The sequence below is a fragment of the Kogia breviceps genome, chromosome 10, assembly GCF_026419965.1.
Source record: "Kogia breviceps isolate mKogBre1 chromosome 10, mKogBre1 haplotype 1, whole genome shotgun sequence".
NCBI classification, from domain to species: Eukaryota; Metazoa; Chordata; class Mammalia; order Artiodactyla; family Physeteridae; genus Kogia; species Kogia breviceps.
In genome coordinates, this window is record NC_081319.1 from 8,021,409 (window position 1) to 8,043,800 (window position 22,392).

At 50.0% G+C, this 22,392-nt stretch overlaps 1 protein-coding gene across 3 annotated transcripts in view; it reads left to right on the plus strand.

The window, feature by feature from the left end:
* Positions 1 to 22,392, plus strand: part of SRGAP3 (SLIT-ROBO Rho GTPase activating protein 3) — a 258,672-nt gene that overhangs the window by 162,087 nt on the left and 74,193 nt on the right. For all 3 annotated transcript variants that reach the window (XM_067043563.1, XM_059077757.2, XM_067043564.1), the window contains exons 5-8: positions 11,962 to 12,147; positions 16,738 to 16,866; positions 18,360 to 18,581; positions 20,130 to 20,231. In XM_067043563.1, coding sequence (XP_066899664.1) covers positions 11,962 to 12,147; positions 16,738 to 16,866; positions 18,360 to 18,581; positions 20,130 to 20,231 — 639 coding nt within the window. The remainder of the gene's footprint in view (positions 1 to 11,961; positions 12,148 to 16,737; positions 16,867 to 18,359; positions 18,582 to 20,129; positions 20,232 to 22,392) is intronic.

Below are 22,392 nucleotides of genomic sequence, written 5' to 3' on the forward strand. Positions count from 1 at the left end.
TTTGCCCAAGAGCCTGCACTTCAGGTTGGAAGTCCTGCCTCAGACTCCAACCAGCTATGGGACTTGGGGCCAGGCATTCGATCTTCTGGGCCTCAGTCTCCAAATCAGTAAAATGGGGGTGAGAGTTCCTAGAGATTAATCTATAAAAGTTGAAACGCACATTTCTGTGATTCCAAGTTAAGGAGAAAAACTCGCACCCTGACAGTTTTTTAATGGATCTTTGCTTGGGGTAAAGGAAGCACTGCTGCTGGAGAAAACATATGACTTTGAGTCAGATTGGACTCTGGGGAAATCACCTTGTGGTTTACAGCACAGACTCTGGAGCTGGAGACCTGGATTCAAATACAGTTGATAAATAGAAATAATAATACCTGCTTTTTACACCCCCTTGTGAGAATTAAAGGGGATCAGATATATAAGCATGCCCAGGACAAAGAGAACCAAGAGGCGCAGCGTATCAGAGGTTCCCATGGTCCCATCACGACTGCTATCTCCACCCCGCTGGCGAGCGTGAAGTAGACTGTGTGTTCCCGCTTTAGCACCCGGTGGAGAAGCCGGGTGGTAAAGGGGCAAGGCCGGGAACCAGATGAGATGTTTCTCCTCAGAATTCTGCAGAGGGTTTGTTCCCCCGTTGAGGACCTTTTCATATTTCTCAGGCACTTCACCTCCACAGTGTTCCAGCAACTGGGTCCACATCCGGGACCCCAGCCACTCCCACCCAGATCTCTAAGCTTTCCTCCGGGCTACAGCTGGGCTCCCCTCCTGGGTGCTCTCTGTTCACCCCAAATTTCTCCCCCGTTGGCTCCTTTACCCCTGTAGGTCCCCCGGCCTATAGCCGCCCTCTTTCCTCCTCTGCTTGTCTGAGTCATACTCGGTTTTCAAACCCAGACCAAACTCCACTACCTTAAGCAAGCCGTCACCTCTGGGCCTCAAATTCCTTTGGCAGTTTAAAAAAACCCCTTACGTTATCTTGAATGTCTCCGCCCTATCTCTTCCGTTGGCATGTACACTCCCTGGAGTCGGATCTTGGTGAGAAGCACTGCGCTTAGGGCCCAAGGACTCAGTTTGAACCCAGCTGTTTTGTCTTGGGCAAGTCATTTCAGCTCTCATTGAAATGTGGGCTGGCAACAGAAGCTTTCTCCAGTTTGTAGGCTGGATAGGGCAGGCGGGTCAGGGACCAGGAGGATGACGCTGGTGCCCACACACGGGTGTCCCTGCTGGCCATGGGGCAGGGTGGCTGGACAGAAGTGACACTGGCCTTAGACACGCAGGCCAGGCAGGCAGGCTGGTCCCTGCTTGTGATCTCCCAGCAGCCTGGCAGTGGCCTTGGAGCTGGTGGGCAAGGAAGGGCCAGCCCCTCCCCACTCTCTCCTTTTGCCATGTGCTGCAGAAAAGTGAGAACACGGTGGTGCCAGCAGCACCCCCTGCCCCCCACCAGGTCATTCGCTGCCTGCACTGAGTTTTCAGTAGTTGCCCAGAAATTCATTTAAATTCAGATATTTGGGGCTGCCTTCTGTGGACTTAGCACCACAGGAGACAACAGTCAGCTGTGAACATTTCAAGAGTTGGTCTTTGAAGTGTTTTGTACATCCTTGGTGTTCCCAGGGTACTTGTTGAAGGAGGGAGGGAAGGATCTATGAATAAGTGAAAGAAACTGGTTTTGCCTGCAAGGAGTTTAGAATCTGCACAGGGAAATGAGAGTAAACTTGTGAACTGGTGATATCACCACCTAAGACAGAGCCTAGCGTGTGCTGGATACCTGGACTCGGAGAGGGGGCACCTAGACTGTGAGCCTGGGGGAGCTGAGCCAGGTTCTCTACAGCTGTCCCTGTAGGGCAGTGCTGGCACACGGTAGGCAATCATTACATATTCACTGAGTGAAGAAATGAGGGGTGGAGTTTGTGCATGTGTGAGAGATTCACTGAGGGTTCAGAAGAGGGCTGGCCCCAGGCGGGCTACTGCGATCAAAGGTGAGTTCCGGGCCTGGTGCCTTTGGATGGGTAGGAATTAACAAAGCAGAGGGGGACAGAGGAAGAGAAAGGGAATTCTGAGCAGGAGAGACAACACAGGATCATGGCAGAGCAAACCGATTACAGAGGGAGGTGGCTTTGAATTCCTGCTGCACCACCTCCCAGCTTGGCCAAGTCAAATTTCGTCTTTGGACCTCAAAACAAGGATAATAATAACATCCGTGGCCAGAATGTATCTCACACAGTATTAGATACTTTATACACATTATTTAATTGACACACATTTTACAGATAAAGAAACGGAGGCACAAAGAAGTAAAGCCTGGCTTAAGGCCTTTGTATCAGTTATCAACTGCTGCATAACAAGTTCTGTCAAAATTCAGTGGCTGAAAACGACAACCATTTTATTCTCTCGAGATTCTGTGGGTTGGTGATTTGGGCTGGGTTCAACTGGGGCCACTGATGTGGCTACAGTTTCCTGGCCATTCAAAAAAAGAGCCCCAGATGGGAAAACCCCAGTGGGGTTTCAAGCCTTTGTTTGTGTCACATTTGCTAATATCTCATTCCCCAAATCAAGTCACACAGCCAAGCCCAGAGTTGTAGGATGGAGAAGTAAACTGCTTGCGAAGTGATGATGCAGAGGGGCATCCCTGAGGCCGTTGGGCAACTACTGTGGCCGTCTTTGCAAAGAGTCCACCACAGCACCCAGTTGCTGAGGACGCTCTGGACCCCAATCCCACGCTTCGTTCCTAGATATTTGCTCTGAGCACTTTCTGGTTACCATGCCTCGTTATGCGAGCCTTTAGACGTGCCCTCCTCCCCCAGCCCCAGAGTCGTGACCACAGGGACCAAAGAGGAAATGATGTAGAGAAAGGACTGTCCAGTAAGCCCCACGTTTTTTCTTTCAGCGTTTCATAGAGGAGGTGGTACTGGGCATAATGATGATAGAGATGAATGCTTACTGCCACCCGTCTCCTACTTTAGGGAAAAGGCTCGTCTCCACCTGGGACCAGGAAGGACACAGAGAAGACGGCAGGGCTGGGCATTTTGTAGGTTCATTTGTTCGTTGGTTCATTCATTCATTCATTCATTCACTCAACCAGGCTTCCTTCTGCCCAGTCCTCATCACCTTGAGGTGCCTTCCTTTCTGAAACATGCCAGTGCTTACACACACACACACACACACACACACACACACACACTCCACACACGTCACACCTCACGTATTTTTCCCTAGACTCCCATCAGCCTGACACAGTGTATAGCTCTTGATCATCATGTGTTGGCCTGAGAGGGAAGAAGGGCAGAGGGTGAGAATGTGGGCCATGGCGCCAGTCTTTGCTCCAGAGGAAGCAAAACCCAAACAAAACAATAACAGAGCACTCTGTTTTCATTGTTCAGCTAAAAATACGTTCAGATTTTCAATATAGTTCGAGATCATGAAATGCACCTGTTGTGCTTTGCACTGACAGACATTGTAGCATCTGCCACCTGGCCCCTCCTGCTGGGCTCCGTAGCCCTGCTCCAGGCTCTCCCAGGCAGGGCTGCTGGGCCTGTCTTCCAAGCCCAGCACTGCTAGTGGGGCCCCTGAGACTTGGTTCAGGGTGATGTGGAGGGGGCCTGAGGAGCATCCACACCAACTGCTGCTGGTGACAGGTAGACACCACCTGGAGTAATGAATGGGCTCTACCTTTTACTTACTCCAGCTTTGACTTGATTGTGCACTGGGCTCAGGGGTATGAAATCAGCTCTGGGCCCCCAGGCAAATTTTTGCAAAGGTGTCTCCCTCTTGTTGACCATTCTCAGGGATGCAGTGGTGGAGAGAGCCTGAGATGGGACCCAGCAACATGGGTTCTGGCCTCAGCTCCATCCCAGGCTCACTGTGTGTCTTCCCGGACTGACATCTGTCATCACTGAGGTATAGACACTGAGGTTTCGTCATATCACTGGGCCCTGTGCCATTCACTTACTAATTTTCTTTAAATTGACTCCTTTGTAAAAAAAAAAAAAAAACCTCTCCCGGTCAAATAATTAATTCATGGGTAAGCAGCCTTGTGTACTGGAAATAGCACAGGTTTTAGAGCCAGATGGACTTGGGTTCAAGGCCCTGTCACTCGTTAAACCCTCTGAGCCTCAGCTCCGTAGAATATGGGAGGGTCACCACCTCATCTCTCTGATTCTAAGAGTGAGTGGCGTAGAGTGTAGCACAGTGCCTGGTGAACGTCGGTGTTAAATCATTGTGTGTTTTATGAAAGGGTGAAGCATAAATATTTTTCATTTATACTTCTAAATCTTCCCTCTCTCCTCTGCCCTACAATGCCACTAGGCCAGCCCGAGCTCGGAGAATATTTTGCCTAAAAAAGTTCAGCCACCTCCTGATTGCTCTCGTATCCTCCAGGCTTGCCGTCTGTTACACACGTTACATACTCAAGCCAGAGAGACTTTCCTTTTTAAAAAATTGTTGAATATTTAAAGTTAGAAATAGATAATGCAAGCATTTTGTAAAAAAAAAAAAACGATAAGTTAAACAGTACAAAAAGATACACAGTGAGAAGTATGTCTCCTGCTACCCACCTCTCCCCCTCCTCCCGTACAAGCCCAGTTACTAGTTTCTAGTTCAGCTGGTGGCTCCTTGCAGAGATATTTAATTCATCACTAAGCATACACGGACACACATATCCCACACAAGTGGCAACAACTGGGCCTACTGTTCTGCATCTTGCTTTTGTGGTTATGTTTTGGAGATGGTTTCATATCACTAATAATTAGAGCCTCCACTTTTATATGGTGCTTATCACGTGCTGGGCACTGGTCTAAATGCCCAGTGTCTTAATTCATTTCATCCTCGGCTCACTTTTGAGGTGGGTGGTAGTATTACCACCCCATTTTAGAGATGAGGGGCGCGAGGCACCGAGAGACTGGGTAGCCAGCCCAAGGTCACCCAGCGGCGGAGCGGGGGAGCGGCGGAGCCTGCTCCAAGTCTACTCCCCAAAGCTACTTATTACATAAATAGATTCAACTATTTATGTAAACATACACATATAAATTACTTATAAATATTTATTCTGGAAGGAAATGATACTTCACATTAGCAAATGAAAAACAACTTGGTATAAATAGAAAGGTTCCGTAAGCTAAAGGAAGAAAAAACAGGGTTAATTCCTGCCAGTGCCTTCAAAGCAGGCATTAGACATGAGAGCACCAAACTGAGTTTTTCCTTCTGATACACTCAGAAGGATTCCAAGAGAACTGAAAAGGTGTAACACCTGAAATCACCTCACTAACACAAGCGGTTCCCGTCGCACACTTTGGGAAACACTTACGCAGTGCCAGTTAGCTGGGCTCTGGTCCTCGATTTCCCCAACTGCGGGACGAACGCACGAATCTAGAGGAACTCTGAGGCTCCTCTTAGGCTTGTATCTTCCTGCCAGGCCGCCCAGGGAGGGAGACTAGGGCACGTCTCTGACTCGGGGCAAGGCGGGCCCTGCTGGACTGTCACAGCTGCTGGCCAGGGCATATGCCCGGTGTCATCTAGGGATGGCGGTGGTCCTAAGAAGAATGGGGGGGTCTAGGTTCCCTTCGAGACAACCTCCTTCCCCTCCTCAGCTCTCCTGCATGGACATTCCTTCACTCACTCAGCAGACGTTTACTGATCATCAGTGTGTCGAGAGGATGGGATGTGGCTATGCCATGTGACAAGTGTCAGTGGGGATATGGACACGGTGTGAACAGAGAAGAGATGGCATTGGATTTGGAGCTGAATGACAGTGGAGTTTCCCGGCAGAGAAGGAGCAAGGCAGAGAAGCAGGAAGCCAGGGTACGGGGAGTAGCCCCTGTTCAGCCGGTCAGTGTTTGAGTCAGGCACTAAGTGTGGCCAGTCGAGACCAGGATTGATCCTGGGTAGTGGGGAGGCTGGCAGGGAAGGAAGTCTGCCTTTTGGGGCTCATTCAGTAGCAAGAGACGGAGAGCCAGGAAAACCTGACATATGTAAAAATGGCAATTTATTGAATCTCGGAGGCTGACACACTTGTTTCATTGTCTGTCTCCCCCGTAGAGTGAGTAATCTGAGGGCAGAGGCCCTATCTGCCTTCCATGCAGTTCTGTTGGCAGCACCTGGTGTATCATACCTGCATGTAATAAGCTGTTCAATAAATATTTAATGATTGGAGGTGTAGCCGCTCCCCCCGCCAATACACTCACCAGATCAGAGGCAGCAGAACTGCGTCTCCTTCCTTCTATCCTGTTCCCTCCCTCACTCTTCCTTCTTCCTTCTGTCTTCCTTTCCTCCTCCTCTCCTTTCCCTCCCTCCCTTCCCTCCATCCCCCCCTCCCTGTTTGGTGTTGTTTTCCTCTGCAGGAGGCTTCTCCCCTGTGGTGACAAAGTTGGCCCAAGTCCATCCCCCTTCCCCACCCTCCCAAGCTCCCTTCCTATCAGCTCAGCGCCCCCTAGTGGAAAGTGAACACTCCCTTCCTGGTGTTTCCAGCGGAAGCCCAGGGCTGTCTCTCATTGGCCTGGCTGGGGGCCCATCACTGTGGCCAGATTAACATCATGCATACTGATAGGTCAGGCCTGGGTCTGCTGCCCTGCACCCAGGGATTGGAGGGCAGTGTCAGTTTCCCATGAACCACATAGAATGAGGATGGTGGAGCGGAATTTGGGGGGTTTCCTCAAAGCAAATCAGGAAGATGCTCCGGAAGGAGGAGGACTGGATGATCCTAGGCAGAGAGGAACAACAGATGTCTGCTGAGGGGAAGGAGCTCAGGAAGGAGAAGAAAGTGGCTCCACTGGCTGGTTTGCAAACAAACACCTGATGTTCTTCTACCTGTGAGCTGTTCCTCAAACCCGTTTGGCTCCTGCTTCTACTGGGCTTAATGCTGACACTGCTTCCTTTGTCTGGAAGAATCCAACCCCAGCCCAGTCCCTGTTCACCTAGCTAACAGCTACTCTTCCTTCAAGGTTCAGTTTAGATATCACTTCCTCAGGAAGCCTTCCTTTAGCACCCTGTACCCACCTCATCATCACACTTACCACACCCTGTGATAATCACTTGTATAACTGTCTGTGTCCCTACTAAGGTGTGTATTCTGTGAGGGCAGAGACCATATTTGTCTTCTACATTGTAGTGTTTCATATTATAGCACCGAGTGCAGTAACTAGCACGTAATGAACTGTTCAATAAATATTAAATGATTGAAGGTGTAACTGTTGCCCTACCCGCAAATGTATTCACCAGAGCAAAGGCAATAGAATCTACCTCCCCTGTTTTATCCTCCCTCCATCCCATCCGTCCACCCACCCACCCACTTATCTATCCATCCATCCACCCACCCACCTATCCACCTGTCCACCCACCCATTTAGCCAGCCAGCCAGCCAGCTGTCATTCACTCGTTCATGCAAATACATATTGCTACTTGCTGGGTGCCAGTCTCTGCTCTAATACAGGGATTATGATCATGGACAAAGTCCTGGCCCTCATGGACTTTGCACTCTACTTGGGTGAGACAGTTTATAAATGTGCAAAAGGAATAAGACAGTGATTATAAGTTCTACGGAGAACGTAGGCCACATAGAGTATGGGCAGTCAAACTGAAGTTCGGGTACTTCTCTTTTCCTTCAAGGGTGTCTTTGTCACGTCCTGGCCCAGGGTCTCACCTCATGCACAACTGTTGTGTGGCCTAGGGGTGGGCCTTCCTGCGGGGAGGAGGAAGCGTACGTGGATGCATTGCTGAGAACCTATTTTCTAAAAACTGATCCTTTTCCTGCCCCAGCACGTCCCCGTATTAATGCTGTTAACTTCCAGATTGCCTTTGCCTTCTTTTGCATTTAAATGCAGATCTGAAGAGCTGTACAGATAGTACTCTCCTGTTTTCATGATCTGAGGGTTTGGGAAGATGCAAAGGCAAAGTGTACGCAGCAAAGGCAGCATGACCACCAGAAAAGGAAATGTCCACGGTTTGGAAGGCCCGGCCATCTGGCTTGCTGTGTGACTTAGGCCACATGCTTGCTATTTCTGGGCCTTAGTTTCTTTCAGTGACAGGTTAATACACCAGAGTTTCTGGAGGGCCTCTGAGAACCTGTGAAACTGATTTGGGGCCAAGAATCGTGGTCTCACTTACATGTTCCTACGTAGTGCTTCTTAGCCTGTGCTGGACTTCTTCTGAAAGGCTCTCCCTGATAGGATCTTGAGGGCTGGAAAGAGAGCACCCATCTGGCAGTAGGCTGGGTGGGTGCCTCTGAGGGGCCCTCCGGAGATCCCGGGTTGAAGACCAGGTCCCAGTGACTTGGCCTCAGCTGAGCTCATGCAACCACCCTGCTCCCTTCCCCGCCCCAGCACTGCTGTCAGCCCATCACTCTACGGTCACAACTGACTGAGTTCTTTCCTAGCCCCACCCACCCCCTGGCCTTTGCCAGGCAGCACAGAGAGGTCAAGCCTCTGCCACAGTCATCCAGCAAGTGGTGGGAAGGTCAAGTTCCAAAACCGGCTCTCCTGAGTCCCTGTGGGGCAGAGGATCCTTTCATCCCTATTTCGCGGTTTCCTCTTTGGTAAAGCAGGGATGATATAGTCTACGTCACAGGGGTTTTGTGAGAAATAAGTGAGTTAATCTATGTGAAGTACTTAGAACTAGGCCTGGCGTGTAGTAAGTGGTCAGTAAGTGTTAGCTGCTCTTGTTGTTGTTACTGTTATCATGCTGCCTCCCAGGACTGGGGCAAAGATTAATTGAAATGCTCCTTGGTGACAATGAAAAGAGAGGTTTGCAAACTCTGAAGTAATAGATAATTTTAAAATATTATTCAGCATCTCGTGGACTGGCAATATTGAGCAGGCTGTTCTAGACTATTGAGCGAAGGGCCTTTATTCCTGAAGCCCATGTTTCAGGTAATTAAATAAAGGAAACATCTAGAGGATTCTGGGCATAAATAGTTAGACTCACTTCAGAGAGGTCCCTGGGTAAACTCTTTTGTGGCAGCTGTCGGACGTAAGTGACACCGGGTGATCAAGTTCACCATTATTCTTGGAACCAGGAATTGCCAATTGGATCACATAGAGGGGGAGGAGCAAAGGAACCAGCGGTGTCTGGGAATGTGGAGGTGGAGAGGAAAGGTTCAAGAATGGGGAAGAGGCCCGGAGACAGCCTTCAGCCGGCTTCCCGACTCAGAGCTGCGTTACGTTCCAGGAGCCGTGGCTTAAAGATGGTTGAAAGTAGGCGACTGCTTTGGTTGTCTGTGAACCTGCAGTCCTCCCCTTTGGCCACTAGATGTCGAGAACACATTGATCCGACACACTTTCTGGTCAATTGAGTTGTTTAGAAAGACACTTAGAGGTGTTGGCGTAAGGAGTGGATGAAATCAGCAAGAAGGGCATCTCTAGAGGCTTTAGGGCAACTGCAGCTGAGCAGAGATGGGTGGGATGCAGAGAAGAAATCTTTCCACCAAGACCCAAGAAGAAAAGTTGATTGCAGTTTTTCATTTATTGTTTTGAAGTGTGGGGAGGTTTTCGGGATGAAAGGAGGGAGAAACATGGTGTAGAATAATTTTTTTTTCACATTAGCTAATGTTTTTTATTTATTTTTATTTATTTATTTATTTATTTATTTTGCATTACGCGGGCCTCTCACTGTTGTGGCCTCTCCGGTTGCGGAGCACAGGCTCCGGACGCGCAGGCTCAGCGGCCATGGCTCACGGGCCCAGCCGCTCCGCGGCACGTGGGATCTTCCCGGACCGGGGCACGAACCCGTGTCCCCTGCATCGGCAGGCGGACTCTCGACCACTGCGCCACCAGGGAAGCCCCTAGCTAATGTTTTTTAGAGTTTGTGAGTATTTTCCTGAAGTCAAGTGAGTAAGTTCAAGATTTTCAACCCCTCAGCCCAAATCAGGGATGTCGATGGTGGTGGTGATGGTGGCAGCTAATGCTTACACGGCTTTTACTGGGTGGTTGGTATTGCTGTTAGCACCTTATAAAAAAATTAACTTATTTAGTCCTCATGACAAACCTGTGAGGTAGGTGCCATTATCATCCCCATTTTATAGATGAGGGAGCAGATGTCAGAGAGGTTATGTGACTTGCCCAAGGTCACACAGTTGGTAAGTGGCAGCATCAGGATTCAGCCCAGACATTTGTGCCAGAGCCATATTCTTACCTGACATGCTCTACAATAGATGTTGTCCCCACTGACTCCTGACATTTGACAAAGGGGACTTTCTTAACAACAGATCAATGCTGTGATTTCACAGTAAGAATCACAGAGGAAGTCCTCATTTAAAAGTCTCACCTCACAGGACTTTAAATGACAGTGAATAAGGTTATAACATTGGCCAGTAATTCATTCTGAGTTCCTTGACTTAAAGGGCCTGGCTAGTCAGAAGCACATCCCATCCCGAGGCAGAAGCTTCTGCTCCATTAGCTGCTGTAATTATCCAAACAACAGGAGAAGAGGACCAACCAGGCTCAGGAGCCATGAATTCCAGAAATTTCTTGTGTTTCTTAGCATAGAAAGGTGGTCATAAACTTGATATTGCAAAGGGAAGTGTACTCCTAGTTGGGGACTGGGAGATAGAATACTGTTGGTATGGGCCTGGCCCAGCTTGCTCTAAGGCTGCCCCAAATACTCACATCTGCTGAACAAATGGTAATGAATTAAGGAACCGGTATGATATGATAGAATGAGAAGTCTGAGACCAGATTTTTAATGTGGTTAGATATACACTTACTATATGACCCTCCATTCCACTCCTAGGTATTTACCCAAGAGCAACGAAAACATATGTCCACCTAAAGAATTGTACATGGACATTCCTAGAAGCTTTATTCATAAGAGCCCCAAACTGCAAACAACCCCAATAACGATCAACATGTGAACAGATAAACAAATTGTGGTATAGCCACACAAGGGAATAGTACTCAGCAGTAAAAAAGAACTTCTGATACATGCAACAGCATGGGAGAATCTCCAAAAAATTATGCTGAGTCAGCAAGGGTAGGTGAGCAAGAGTTTATAGTCAGTGGGTCCATGTACATGAAGTTCTAGAACACACAAAAACAATCTACAGTGACAGAAAGCAAGTCGCTGGTTGCCTGTGGCTGGGGTAAGGGGTGGGGATCGACTGGAAAGGGTCCAAAGGGATCTTTCTGGTGTGGTGGGAGTGTTCTGTATCCTGATTGTGACGGTGATCACGTGGATGTGAAGTCTGGAAACTACGCTGATAACACTGTATGATCTTGGCTAAGTCACTCTGTCCTTCTGGGCCTTACTTTCCCTATTTGTAAAATTTGGTGGTTGGATTAGATGATGTATAGGATTCCTTCTGACTCAAAAATTCCCTTGATATGACAATATCCAACTCTTAATGTGGAAGTAGAGTAGCAAAGTGCAATTTTCTTTATAGGAATTCATTTTATAGCCAAGGATGAGTTTATTTCTGAGCACATAGAATATCTATTAGGTTACCCAATAATATTCCTTTGGGGAACAGAGCCATTTACAGGCCAATTTTACTTAAGGAAACAGCTGAGATAATGATCTGTGTGTAAGAAGGATGTTCCCATGGAAATCCCGCGAGTACCTGAGGAGGGCCTTTTCCAGCGACACTGTGGGGAGGGAGTAGGACACAAGAGACACAGCTGGCAGGGCTGGAGAGGCAGCTGAGGAAGGCCATGTTCACCATATCGCCTCTGAGAGCCCCAAATGCCCGGGGTCTGCGCTGGCCCTTTAAAATTTCCTCTTTACTGGTCCATTCCTGGCACTTAGTAAGCACTTAATGATGTTGTTGATGATGATGATGATGAAACTGCTGCTGCTGGTGGTCATCATTTCCAGTCCTCAGACAGTTTGTGAGAAAGTAAAGGGCTGTGGGATTTCAGAGCATGTCATGGGAAGAGGGCAGGGACAGAGCTGACCGGAACACAGAACTTGGAAGGGGGCTGCCAGCGCTAGGGCCACCCTTGCTGGGCCATGACAGCCTGTTGATTTCCCACACTCGTGTGTCTCCAGGTCATGAAAACCTACCACATGTACCATGCGGAGAGCATCAGTGCGGAGAGCAAGCTGAAGGAGGCCGAGAAGCAGGAGGAGAAGCAGTTCAACAAGTCGGGAGACCTCAGCATGAACCTGCTCCGGCACGAGGACCGGCCCCAGCGCCGTAGCTCCGTGAAGAAGATTGAGAAGATGAAGGAGAAGGCGAGTGAAGGCCCCGGGTATCGGGCTGGGAAGGAAGGGGAGGGCCAGGCTCCCCACAGCCTCAGCAGCCCCCCTGCACCCTGAGGGACTAGGGCTGGGATAATGCTGCCAGCATCTGCTGCCCTGGAGGTCAGTGTCATGGTGGGGGCAGGGCTGGCCATGCCTCTGCTCACACTTGTTAGGCCTCAGGCGAGGGTCAACAGCAGGGGAGGCCCTCAGCTGGCAAGACAGCTGACCTGCGATGAGACTCTTGCCCGGCGAGCACATTCTGGCAAGAATCACCAGGCACTAGTGGGGGTGGGGCCTGCCCTGGACGTCAGTTTAGTGGCTGGGGGGCTGATCGGGACTTCGTGTGTCCCAACAAGAGGGAACAGTGCTGGCGTACCAACCAGCACCTGGGAACCAGGTAAAGAACCATTCTGAAGATATTGCCATCACCAAGCCAAAGCCGGGCCAGTTAGAATCCTCGTGTGTTGATGCTGGAAAAGTGCTTTGGTAGAGCATGGTGAAAGTGCTAGTTTTGGAGTCAGGCTGAGTTTTGAAGATGCCACATGTACAGCAACCCTCTGACCTTCAATATTATTTTATTTATTTATTTATTTTTCAATTAATTAATTTGGTTTTGGCTGCTCTAGGTGTTTGTTGCTACGCACGCGGGCTTTCTCTAGTTGCGGCGAGTGGAGGCTACTCTCCGTTGCGGTGCACGGGCTTCTCATTGCGGTGGCTTCTCTTGTTGCGGAGCATGGGCTCTAGGTACACGGGCTTCAGTAGTTGTGGCAGGCAGGCTTAGTAGTGGTGGCTTGCAGGCTCTAGAGCGCAGGCTCAGTAGTTGGGGCACGTGGGCTTAGTTGCTCCGCGGCATGTGGGATCTTCCCAGACCAGGGCTCGGACCCACGTCCCCTGAGTTGGCAGGCGGATTCTTAACCACTGCACCACTTGGGAAGTCCCTGACCTTCAATTTTAGAAATTGACGGTGATGGCAAACAAATCTCCTTTCTCATGTCAACTCCGATCAATTGATAGTGGCTGCCCAGAGCCCTATGCTGAGGATTGTGAGCCCTCTCGAGGCTTTAGTTAAAGACAGTGCTGTGATCAATTAATGATGTCTGCCTTGGCCAAGGAATTTAGAGGGGCAGTGTGCATGCTGCTTTTTGTCATCCTAGATTGGGTTACTTCTAAGGTTCCTTTCTTCTTAAAAAGCTATGATATTCTTGTTGAATTCTCTGCATTCATTCATTCCATGCAATCAGCAAACATTTCCTGAGCTCTTTCTATTTGCCAAACATTGCATCAGATGTTTATCTGGGCTTCTATGAGACTAATTCTATGATTATATGATCCTACAGCTCTTAAAAATTATAGGAGATTGAGTGGGAACATAATCCAACAGGCCCTGGGTAAGCTGGCATAGTAATCAAAGGCAAGTAAAATAAAATTTCAGGGTAATTTCCAAAGGCAAAGAAAAATATGCTCCACAATAACCAGGCAGAGATCCAGTTCAAAAATAGGCAAAGGAATTGAATAGACGTATCTCTGAAGAACATATATGAATGGCCAATAAGTACATGAAAAGATGCTCAACATCATTAGTTATTAAGGAAATGCAAATCAAAACCACAGTGAGATACCACTTCACACCCACCATGATGGCTAAGATAAAAAAGTCAGATAATCACAAGTGTCGGTGAGGGTGCAGAGAAATTGGACCCGTCATACATTGCTGGAGGGAATATAAAATGATGCAGCCACTTTGGAAAATAGTGTGGAAGTTCCTCAAAATGTTAAACATAGAGTTACCATATGACTCAGCAGTTCCACTCCTAGGTATCCACCCAAGAGAAATTTAAACATGGGTCCAGACAAAAATTTGCACACGAACGTTCATAGCAGCATTATGCATAATAGCCAAAGGGTAGAAACAATCCAAATAAATAAACGTCCGTCAACTGATGCATAAAATATGGCGAATCCCTGTAAGGGAATATTCAGCCAAGAAAAAGAATGAATACAGACTACAGCATGGGTGAACCTTGATAACAGTGAAAGAAACCTGCCACGAAAGACCACCTGTTACATGATTCCATTTATTGGAAATGTCCAGAGCAGACAAATCCATAGAGACAGAAAGTAGATTATTGGTTGCCAGGAGCCGTGGCAGAAAAGAATGGAGAGTGACTGCTAATGGGTACAGGGTTTCTCTTGGGGTGATGAAAATATTCTAAATTTAGACAGTGGCGATGGTTGTACAATATGTCTGTGAATATACTAGAAATAAATGTTTAAAAATAAGATAACCAGGCAGGGAATCACAGAGCTACAGCATAGGAGGGTAGCTATAGAGGGGCTATGTAGAGAGGTAGAGAAGGCACTGGTTAGTGGGGTCTGGAGACTAAGTTTTAGTTCAGAGTTGTATGCTAACTGGCCATTTGGCTCTTGGACAACCAACTTCTTTTCAATTTTCATTTCCTCGCCTATAAAATGGATGAATTAAACTAAGATATCTTCAAATATCCTTTCCAGGCATAAAATTTTATGAGCCCATGAAGGGCTGAAAATGGTCTCAGGGTTATAGCAGCCCCCGGGAAATGGGCCAGGAATTTCAAAACTCTCTGTGGAGGTTGGGTGTGTGTGGTTGGTACAGGGTATAACCAGAAGTTTGTTTCTAGAAATTCCCAGAGTAAGTGGACCCTGGAGAAAGGTCAGAGGGGATGTCTGAAGAGAATTAAAAGACTGACAATGGGGCCATCTCTACCGAACAGCTAGAGAACTCAATCTGGAGGAAGGAAGGTTGAGAGTGCCTAGGTAGGAAGAAGCCCTGTTTCTTTAAGGAGAGCTGTCTCTCTCCTCAGCGGTGGGACTCATCTGTCTGAAGGGCGCAAGGGGACAGCTCTCCAACCCACGGACTCTTTAGTGCTTCCTGCCCAGGATGGCCCAGAACAGAAGCAGCTTCCCAGGGAGGCGGTCCAGCTCCGAGCCAAGACTGCACCTCTGGCTGCCCACCCCGCCTCTCCCCACCACGCACATCCAGACAGCCAGTGACAATCACTTCATGCTGCCCATGCAGGGACTCTTCTGAGTGCTGTAGGCTCAGTCATGAACAGGGACCATTAAGTGCCTGACTTCACAGAGCTTACTTTCTAGCAGGGGACCCTGAAAATCATGAAGTAATCAAAGAGGTAAAAAATATAATTTGGGGCAGTGAAAAGTACTTGTGAAAAAAATTGAGCAACCAAGTTGTCCTTCTGTAGGTGAGTGGCTAAGTAACTGTGGTCCATCCAGGCAATGGAATGTTATTCAGCACTAAAAAGAAATGAGCTGTCAAGCCATGAAAGGACACGGAGGAACCTTAAACGCATGTTACAAAGTGAAAGAAACCAATCTGGAAAGGCTACATACTGTACGATTCCAACTATCTGACGTTCTAGAAAAGGCAGAACTATGGAACAGTAAAAAGGTCAGCGGTTAGGTGGGAGACGGGGGTGAACAGGTGGAGCACAGAGGATTTTCGGGGCAGGGAAACTGCTCTGATGCTGTAATGATGGATACGTGTCATTACACGTTTGTTCAAATTCACAGAATGTACAACACCAAGACTGAACCCTAAGGTAAACTCCGGACTGTGGGTGACTACAAAGTGTTAGTATAGGTCCATCAGTTGTAACAGAGGTACCACCTGGTGCCGGGGGGTATTGATATGGGGGGACGCAATGTGTGTACGGGAGTAGGCGTGTGTGCACGAAATCTCAGCACATTCCTCTCAATTTTGCTGTGAAGCTAAAACTACTCTAAAAAAAGAGTCTCTTAAAAATTAAATAAAAATGAAAATAATCACTAAAAATGGAACAAAGATGAAAAGAATGGGAAAACTAGAGCAGGACAGAATGTGGGGAGGGGGCGGTCAACAGGCCGGGGACACACTTTAGACACGGTTGTGGGGTCAGGGGCCCATGCGACTGTGTGACCGTGGCTAAGGACCTGAATGACGTGGAAGAGCAGGCCACACAGGGACCTGGAAGGGTGGCCGGCCAGCCGGAGGGAATGGGTCTGAGTCTAGAGGCAGGAATGAACTTGGCATCTTTTTTTTTTTTTTTAACATCTTTATTGGCGTATAATTGCTTTACAATGGTGTGTTAGTTCCTGCTTTACTACAAAGTGAATCAGTTATACATACACATATGTTCCCATATCTCTTCCCTCTTGTGAACTTGGCGTCTTAAAGGGTGTGCAGAGGAGGGGATGACAGGAACGTGGAGGAAGAGCCAGGTCAGGAGGGCTTCACAGGCCGTCGTCCAGGTTTGGGCAGCCTCTGCGGGTGTTGAGTAGGGGCCTCCGGAGGTCTTAGTTTTACACTCCGCTCTGGCAGGCCCCCGGAAAAGGCCACTGCTTACCCGACAGTGCCGTCCATGGCTGCACATGTGCAGTGTCAAGTGAGCTTTTTGGCTACAGGGTCCAGATCTTACTCTCCTGGCCCACGGAGTAAGGCTTTCCAGGGCCGTGCGGGGAGCTGATCGCAGGCAGTGACCCTAAAGAAAATCTCACCTCCCTCCCATCAGTGGCTCTGCTCTCACCTCCACTCTTTCCTTCCTCCAGAGGCAGGCAAAGTATTCTGAGAACAAGCTGAAATGCACCAAGGCCCGGAACGACTACTTGCTGAATCTGGCAGCCACCAACGCAGCTATTAGCAAATACTACATCCACGACGTCTCTGACCTCATCGACGTGAGCTCCTGGGGAGTCTGGGCTTGAACAGGGTCCTGCACCGCCTGGTGCGAGTCATCAGCTGAGGGAGCGCTGGCCCTTGTCCTTAGCTGACATGTGGGGCGGCCAGTGGCCCCTGGAGCCCTGATGGAGGGGAAGGACAGGGCGCCTCTGGGGCCTGGGAGAAGAGTATCACCCTGTGGCTTCTGCCTCCATGGGTGGGAATAGGCCTCTGGCGGCCCTTGCACACTTGGGCTGGGCAGTTGTAATTCAGCGTGCACTTTCCAAGCACCCTCCTCCACACCAGGGCTTTTACTGGGTTTGGGGGTACAGGGGTGATCGTACACAGTTCATGCCCTGGGGAACTTCCCAGGGTGGTAAAGATGCTTATCTGTTTAACACCCCTGGGTCCAGTCCACTAGACACACACGCACATACGGAAGAAAATAATGAATGAGACAAAATTATACAGGTCAGCTTTACTTGGGGATGTTATGTTGGGAGAAATCAGGCAGTTTAAGCAAGAGGAAAATGGAACGCTGAGTCCTGAGCACCAGCCATGCAGGACACCCTGGTAGGACAGTGAGGCTTTGGGAAAGAATTCTGTGGGTGGCGCCTTCAGGGAGGCTCCTGCGTCATCTGTGACAGAGCCGGGGCTGCTTCGCATGTCTTCATGCAGACAGGGATCCGGCCCAGCAGATGCTCGGTCAGGCTTCCTTGAGGGCGGGTGCGTCCTATTCCTCTGGCCTTGGTGTATCCAGAGGAAGTCAGAGGGTCACCGCTCTTCCCTTGGCTGCAGAGGGGACCCATTATCGCCATTATCACCACCCCCAGGGGAGGGAGCTGCCTGGCCCTGCCTTTCAAATGCCTGGGGGCCAGACCCCTCCTCTTTCCTACCTTTCAGCTTTCTCTTTCACACAACCCTTTCATCTTTTTATTTACCAAATTATTATTGACTGCCTACTAGCTCTAGGTCTTGAGGTACAACAGTGGATAAGAGCCAGTGGGTCTGTCCTCATGGAGCTCAGCTTGCATAACCCTGATGCATTAAAGGCAAACGCAATGCCAAGCAGTGGGTGTTACCGTGAGAGAGGTGGAGGGACTTGTGGACATCTGGATGAGGGATACCTGGTGTGAACTCTGAGTGGGGAGAACATCAAGGAAGGCTTCCTGGAGGAGGTGACCTCTAAACTGAAACCAAAGGAAGAGTATTTAGGCAGGCGGAGAGAGGAAGAGTCTTCGGGCAGAGGCAGTGCACGTGTGAAGGCCTGGAGATGAGAAAGAAGGCAGTGAGTTTGGGGAGCCGCGAGGAGCACTGCCATTGCCCAGACCGCAGTCCCCCGCTCCCTCCCGAGGGCTTTGCCGTGACTTGTGTGGTAAGATTCCAAAGTGCATGAGGGCCGCCAGCATGAAAGATCTGACCGTGCAATAGGAGGTAATCGTAAGTCATTGTGACGGCCCCACCTCCATGTCACCACCCTCACCTGCACCTTCTGTGTGTGCTTCTCTCCAAGTGCTGTGATTTGGGCTTTCATGCCAGCCTGGCCCGCACCTTCCGGACCTACCTCTCGGCCGAGTACAACCTGGAGACCTCTCGCCACGAGGGGCTGGACGTCATTGAGAACGCGGTGGACAACCTGGATTCCCGAAGTGACAAGCACACGGTCATGGACATGTGCAACCAGGTCTTCTGTCCCCCCCTCAAGTTTGAGTTCCAGCCCCACATGGGGGACGAGGTAGGCTTCTCCCAGGAGCCCATGCTTGATGTTGCTTCCGTCGGTCTCGCATGGGCTCCCAGAGCATCGGTGGGAGGAGAACGTCAGCTGAGAGGCCTGGGGTCAAGTTCTTGGTGCATGGGCTTCTCCAGCTGAGGAGTTTACCACGAATACCCTCATCCTGGTGGCTCAAGTCCCCCACCTGCAGAATTGCGAGACCATAGCTTCCCATGAAATCCCTCGCAGCTATGCCTAGAAGACCCCAAGGGAGTCCCACATCTGCACACAGACAGTCATCTCACGTTCTCCCCTTGGATGGATGGCCTCGAATCACCGAAGGCGGGGCCTCAGCAGAGCCACTCGGGCCTGTGCTCCAGTGCCGTGAGCCCTCGGAGTACCAGCCAACCCAATTTTCTTCAGGGCTTGCGCTGCTGACATCCTCATTATGTTCTGGAAAAAGAAATGGGAGAAGGCGCTCCTCACTAGCCCCTAAGCAGCACACTAGTTTACCTGAGTTTCACACAACTTCTTATGAAAATACCTCCTTGAGCTTTTCCATGTCATTCCTCCCTCTCTCCAGGGCTCAGGCCCCAGTCCCCGGAACCAACGGAGACAGCCACCCGGTGTCATATCTGCCTCCCCGTCTCCACCATCTCTACCCCAGGGACACGTGCCCAGAACTTTCTCCTAGTGGCCCCGTTCCCTCCACCCAGGCACACGAGAGTCAGGGGGAGCCAGCCAGCCTCTGGATCCCAGTGGGAGCTCAGCTGGGCTGTCGCTGCACCTGCTTTGCAGGGAGGGACCAGGAGGCGCCTTTAACGATGGCATTTGCTGGCCCCTCCAGAGGCTCTGCCCACTTTCTTCATTTGTAAGCGATGCCTTCTGCCGGGCTTCCCCACAGCTCCTGCCGCATCCCCGTGCCCTCATGTCCAGCCCTTTGGCTCATCATCTGGCGACCGCAGGGTTGGGTTGCCCAGTTAGTGGTAAAGAACAGAGGCCTGCTGTCCCTTATGAGCCCAGCCAAGTTACGGCAGGCAGCCCCGCCCACAGGTAGTGAGAGCCCTGGTGGGAATGGGTGCAGGCGCACAGTATCGCTCTCTCACCTTCCTCTCTTCTCCCCTCCTCTCTCAGCGGCCCCTGTGAGAGGGCCGCTGCGCCATGCCTGCCTCTCTCTCGAGCATCTTCCTGCAGGGCCACTCCGGCTGACTGTTTCCCATCCTTTGTTCTTTTCACTTGCTTCTCTTAGGCAGTTGCTTCCTTACCACCGCTTCGTGCCTCGAAATTAACCAATTAGTCTCACTTAATGAGATTATGTCCAAGCTCTGAGTAGCAAACTGTCGCGTGCTGCACAAATGTGGACCACAGCCCAGAGCGTGAGAGGGTGGCCCCTGGCTCCCGGCTGGCTCCAGTGTCTCTGGGTACAAGCGGGGTGACCTTGGGCAGGTCACTTAACCTTTCCAGGCCTGTTTCCGCAGCTGTCAGTGGGGATGTTAACGATAGGCTGGCCCCAGCTACGCACAGGTGGTGAGGGCCCAGGTCAGCCGCAGGCGGTGGCTGTCATTTCTGCAGGTGTGCCAGGTCAGTGCTCAGCAGCCCGTCCAGACAGAACTGCTCATGCGGTACCACCAGCTGCAGTCCAGACTGGCCACTCTCAAGATCGAGAACGAGGAGGTGAGTGAGCCCCTCCGCCCTGTGAGGGGTTTCTTTACAAAGGCCTGACTAGTCCTGCAGAGGCCGCTCTTGCCATGGAACACATAAGAAATCAGGGTTCATCTGTAAGACGCACAACTGTCAAAACCACCTACACCAAGAATCTTTGATGGCATGGGGCATGCTCACAAGATGTTAAAGAAAAGCAAAGAGGAAGTAGAACTCTATGTTCGGTACTGTCCTAACCAGGGTAAACTGAAGTATGTGTGTACGTTTCTGTGCATATTCACGGGCATAGAAAAAAAGACTGGAAGGAAATACTTTGAATGTTGATAGTGGTTTTGTCTGGGTTGCAGGAATATAGGTGATTTCTGTTTTCTTCTCTGTGCTTTTCTCTATTTTCTGCAGTGGGCTTATGTTATTTTTATCATCAGAAATATAGTAGGTATTTTAAATTACACAATGAAATAACCCAGGGTACACTAAACATGTCACAGATTCTGAGCTCCAGGGAGCTTCTGTCTCACCGTGGCCAGCACACCTCCCTTGCAGCTGGTGGCTCAGGACTTCCGCCAGGTGGGCACAAATGGAAGTACCAGCTGGAGTGGCTCCATTCTGTTGTGCACTGATGAGGCCACATGGGAGACCTGTTCCAGCTGGGATGCCCCCACCCAGGGAGGACATCACCCAATTGGAGGACACCAGGACATGGGAGTGTCACCCGAGATCATGGGCAGGTCCATCCTTGAGAAGTGCAGTTGCAGCTGGAGATGGGGAGCTGTGGTCCCTGTCTTCAGACCTCAAGAGGGCTGTTCTAGGCAGAGAGGGCAGGTTGCTTTGTGTCTCCAAAAAGCACGTAGCCAGGACGAACGTGAGCCAGAGTGTAGCTAAGGATGTAAGAATCAAAGCAGTCCCTGGGGGGAGGTTATGTGGAGACAAATTATATATTTGTTTCTCAAACCTGAGAAGAGAGAGGATACGGCCAGACTGTCTTCTTTCTTTCTTTATGCCCTACATCTTCCCCTGAAGCATTTTAAGTTGTTTACATGGAACAGTATATGCTGTACATGGATAACAACATTAATGGAATTTAAATTGGAAATCGGGGCCACGGAAAGGAGGGTGAAGCCCATGCTCCTCTGGGTAGGCTGTTCATGGCCGTGGAAATGCTCAGGTTTGAACCCGAGCTTCTGTGAGGCTATGTTAGAAAGAACCGATTCGCTCATTTATTCATTCAAGTATTTACTTAGCACATACTATGTGCTAAACATTGTGCAGAGTTAAGTGAGTGGATGCGACAACATAGTACCTCCTCTCACGAAGTTTATGTTCTAGTGAGGAAGGACAGGTGGTAAAACACAAAGGCAGACGAACCCATAAATGAATACGTACACAGAATATCAGACACCAAGTTAAGGATGGTGGTTGGGGTTGGGCGGGGGGGGGGCCTGATGTCACCAGGAGGTGACTTTTAAGTGGAGATCTGAGTGACAAGAGAGACTTTGAGCAGCAAGCGCTGTGCAGCAAATGCGGACGCAGTTCTCCCAGGACTGTGTTTGGAACGACCCCCCATCCAAGTTCCGGCCCACCTTTTAGGCACAGTTCAGTGAAGGGCTGTGGGGCGGCCAGGGCCCTGCCTGTGGAGCCTCCGGGGTCCTGCTTGGTCCCGGGAGAGGAGTCGGGGTCCTGGAGGCCCGAGCGCACTGCGTGTGTCTTGGGTCTGTCTCCCTCGAGGCGGTTTTTTCTCAGTCAGGCTTGCAAGGACTCAGTGGCCGACAGCGGAGGAGTTCACTCACTGAGGACGGTGCTGCCCTTGTCCAGACTGTGTCCCCTCCCTTCCCTGGAAGAAGGAAGCGGGGAGCGTTTCTAGCGTTGCTCCTCCTCAGGGACCCGCCTCCCAGGAGGAGCTAGTTTGGGGTTGTATAACCATAAAGAAACACACACTTCAAAACCCAAGTTCCTTGTTGGTCACAACATTCGCCGACGTTGTCTCCAGCAGAAGCAGTGCCATGACATGACTTCAGATTAGGCCACCTGGCTTCTCCCCGCAGCCAGCTGCGGGCCTTGCTTTCCACGTCACCATAAGGGGAATGAGCGTCTTTGTCCTGCCCGCCTCCTGACGCTTTAGGTGGGAGAAATAAAGGAACGGTTGGGAAAGGGCTTTGAGGTGTCAAAGGCATTC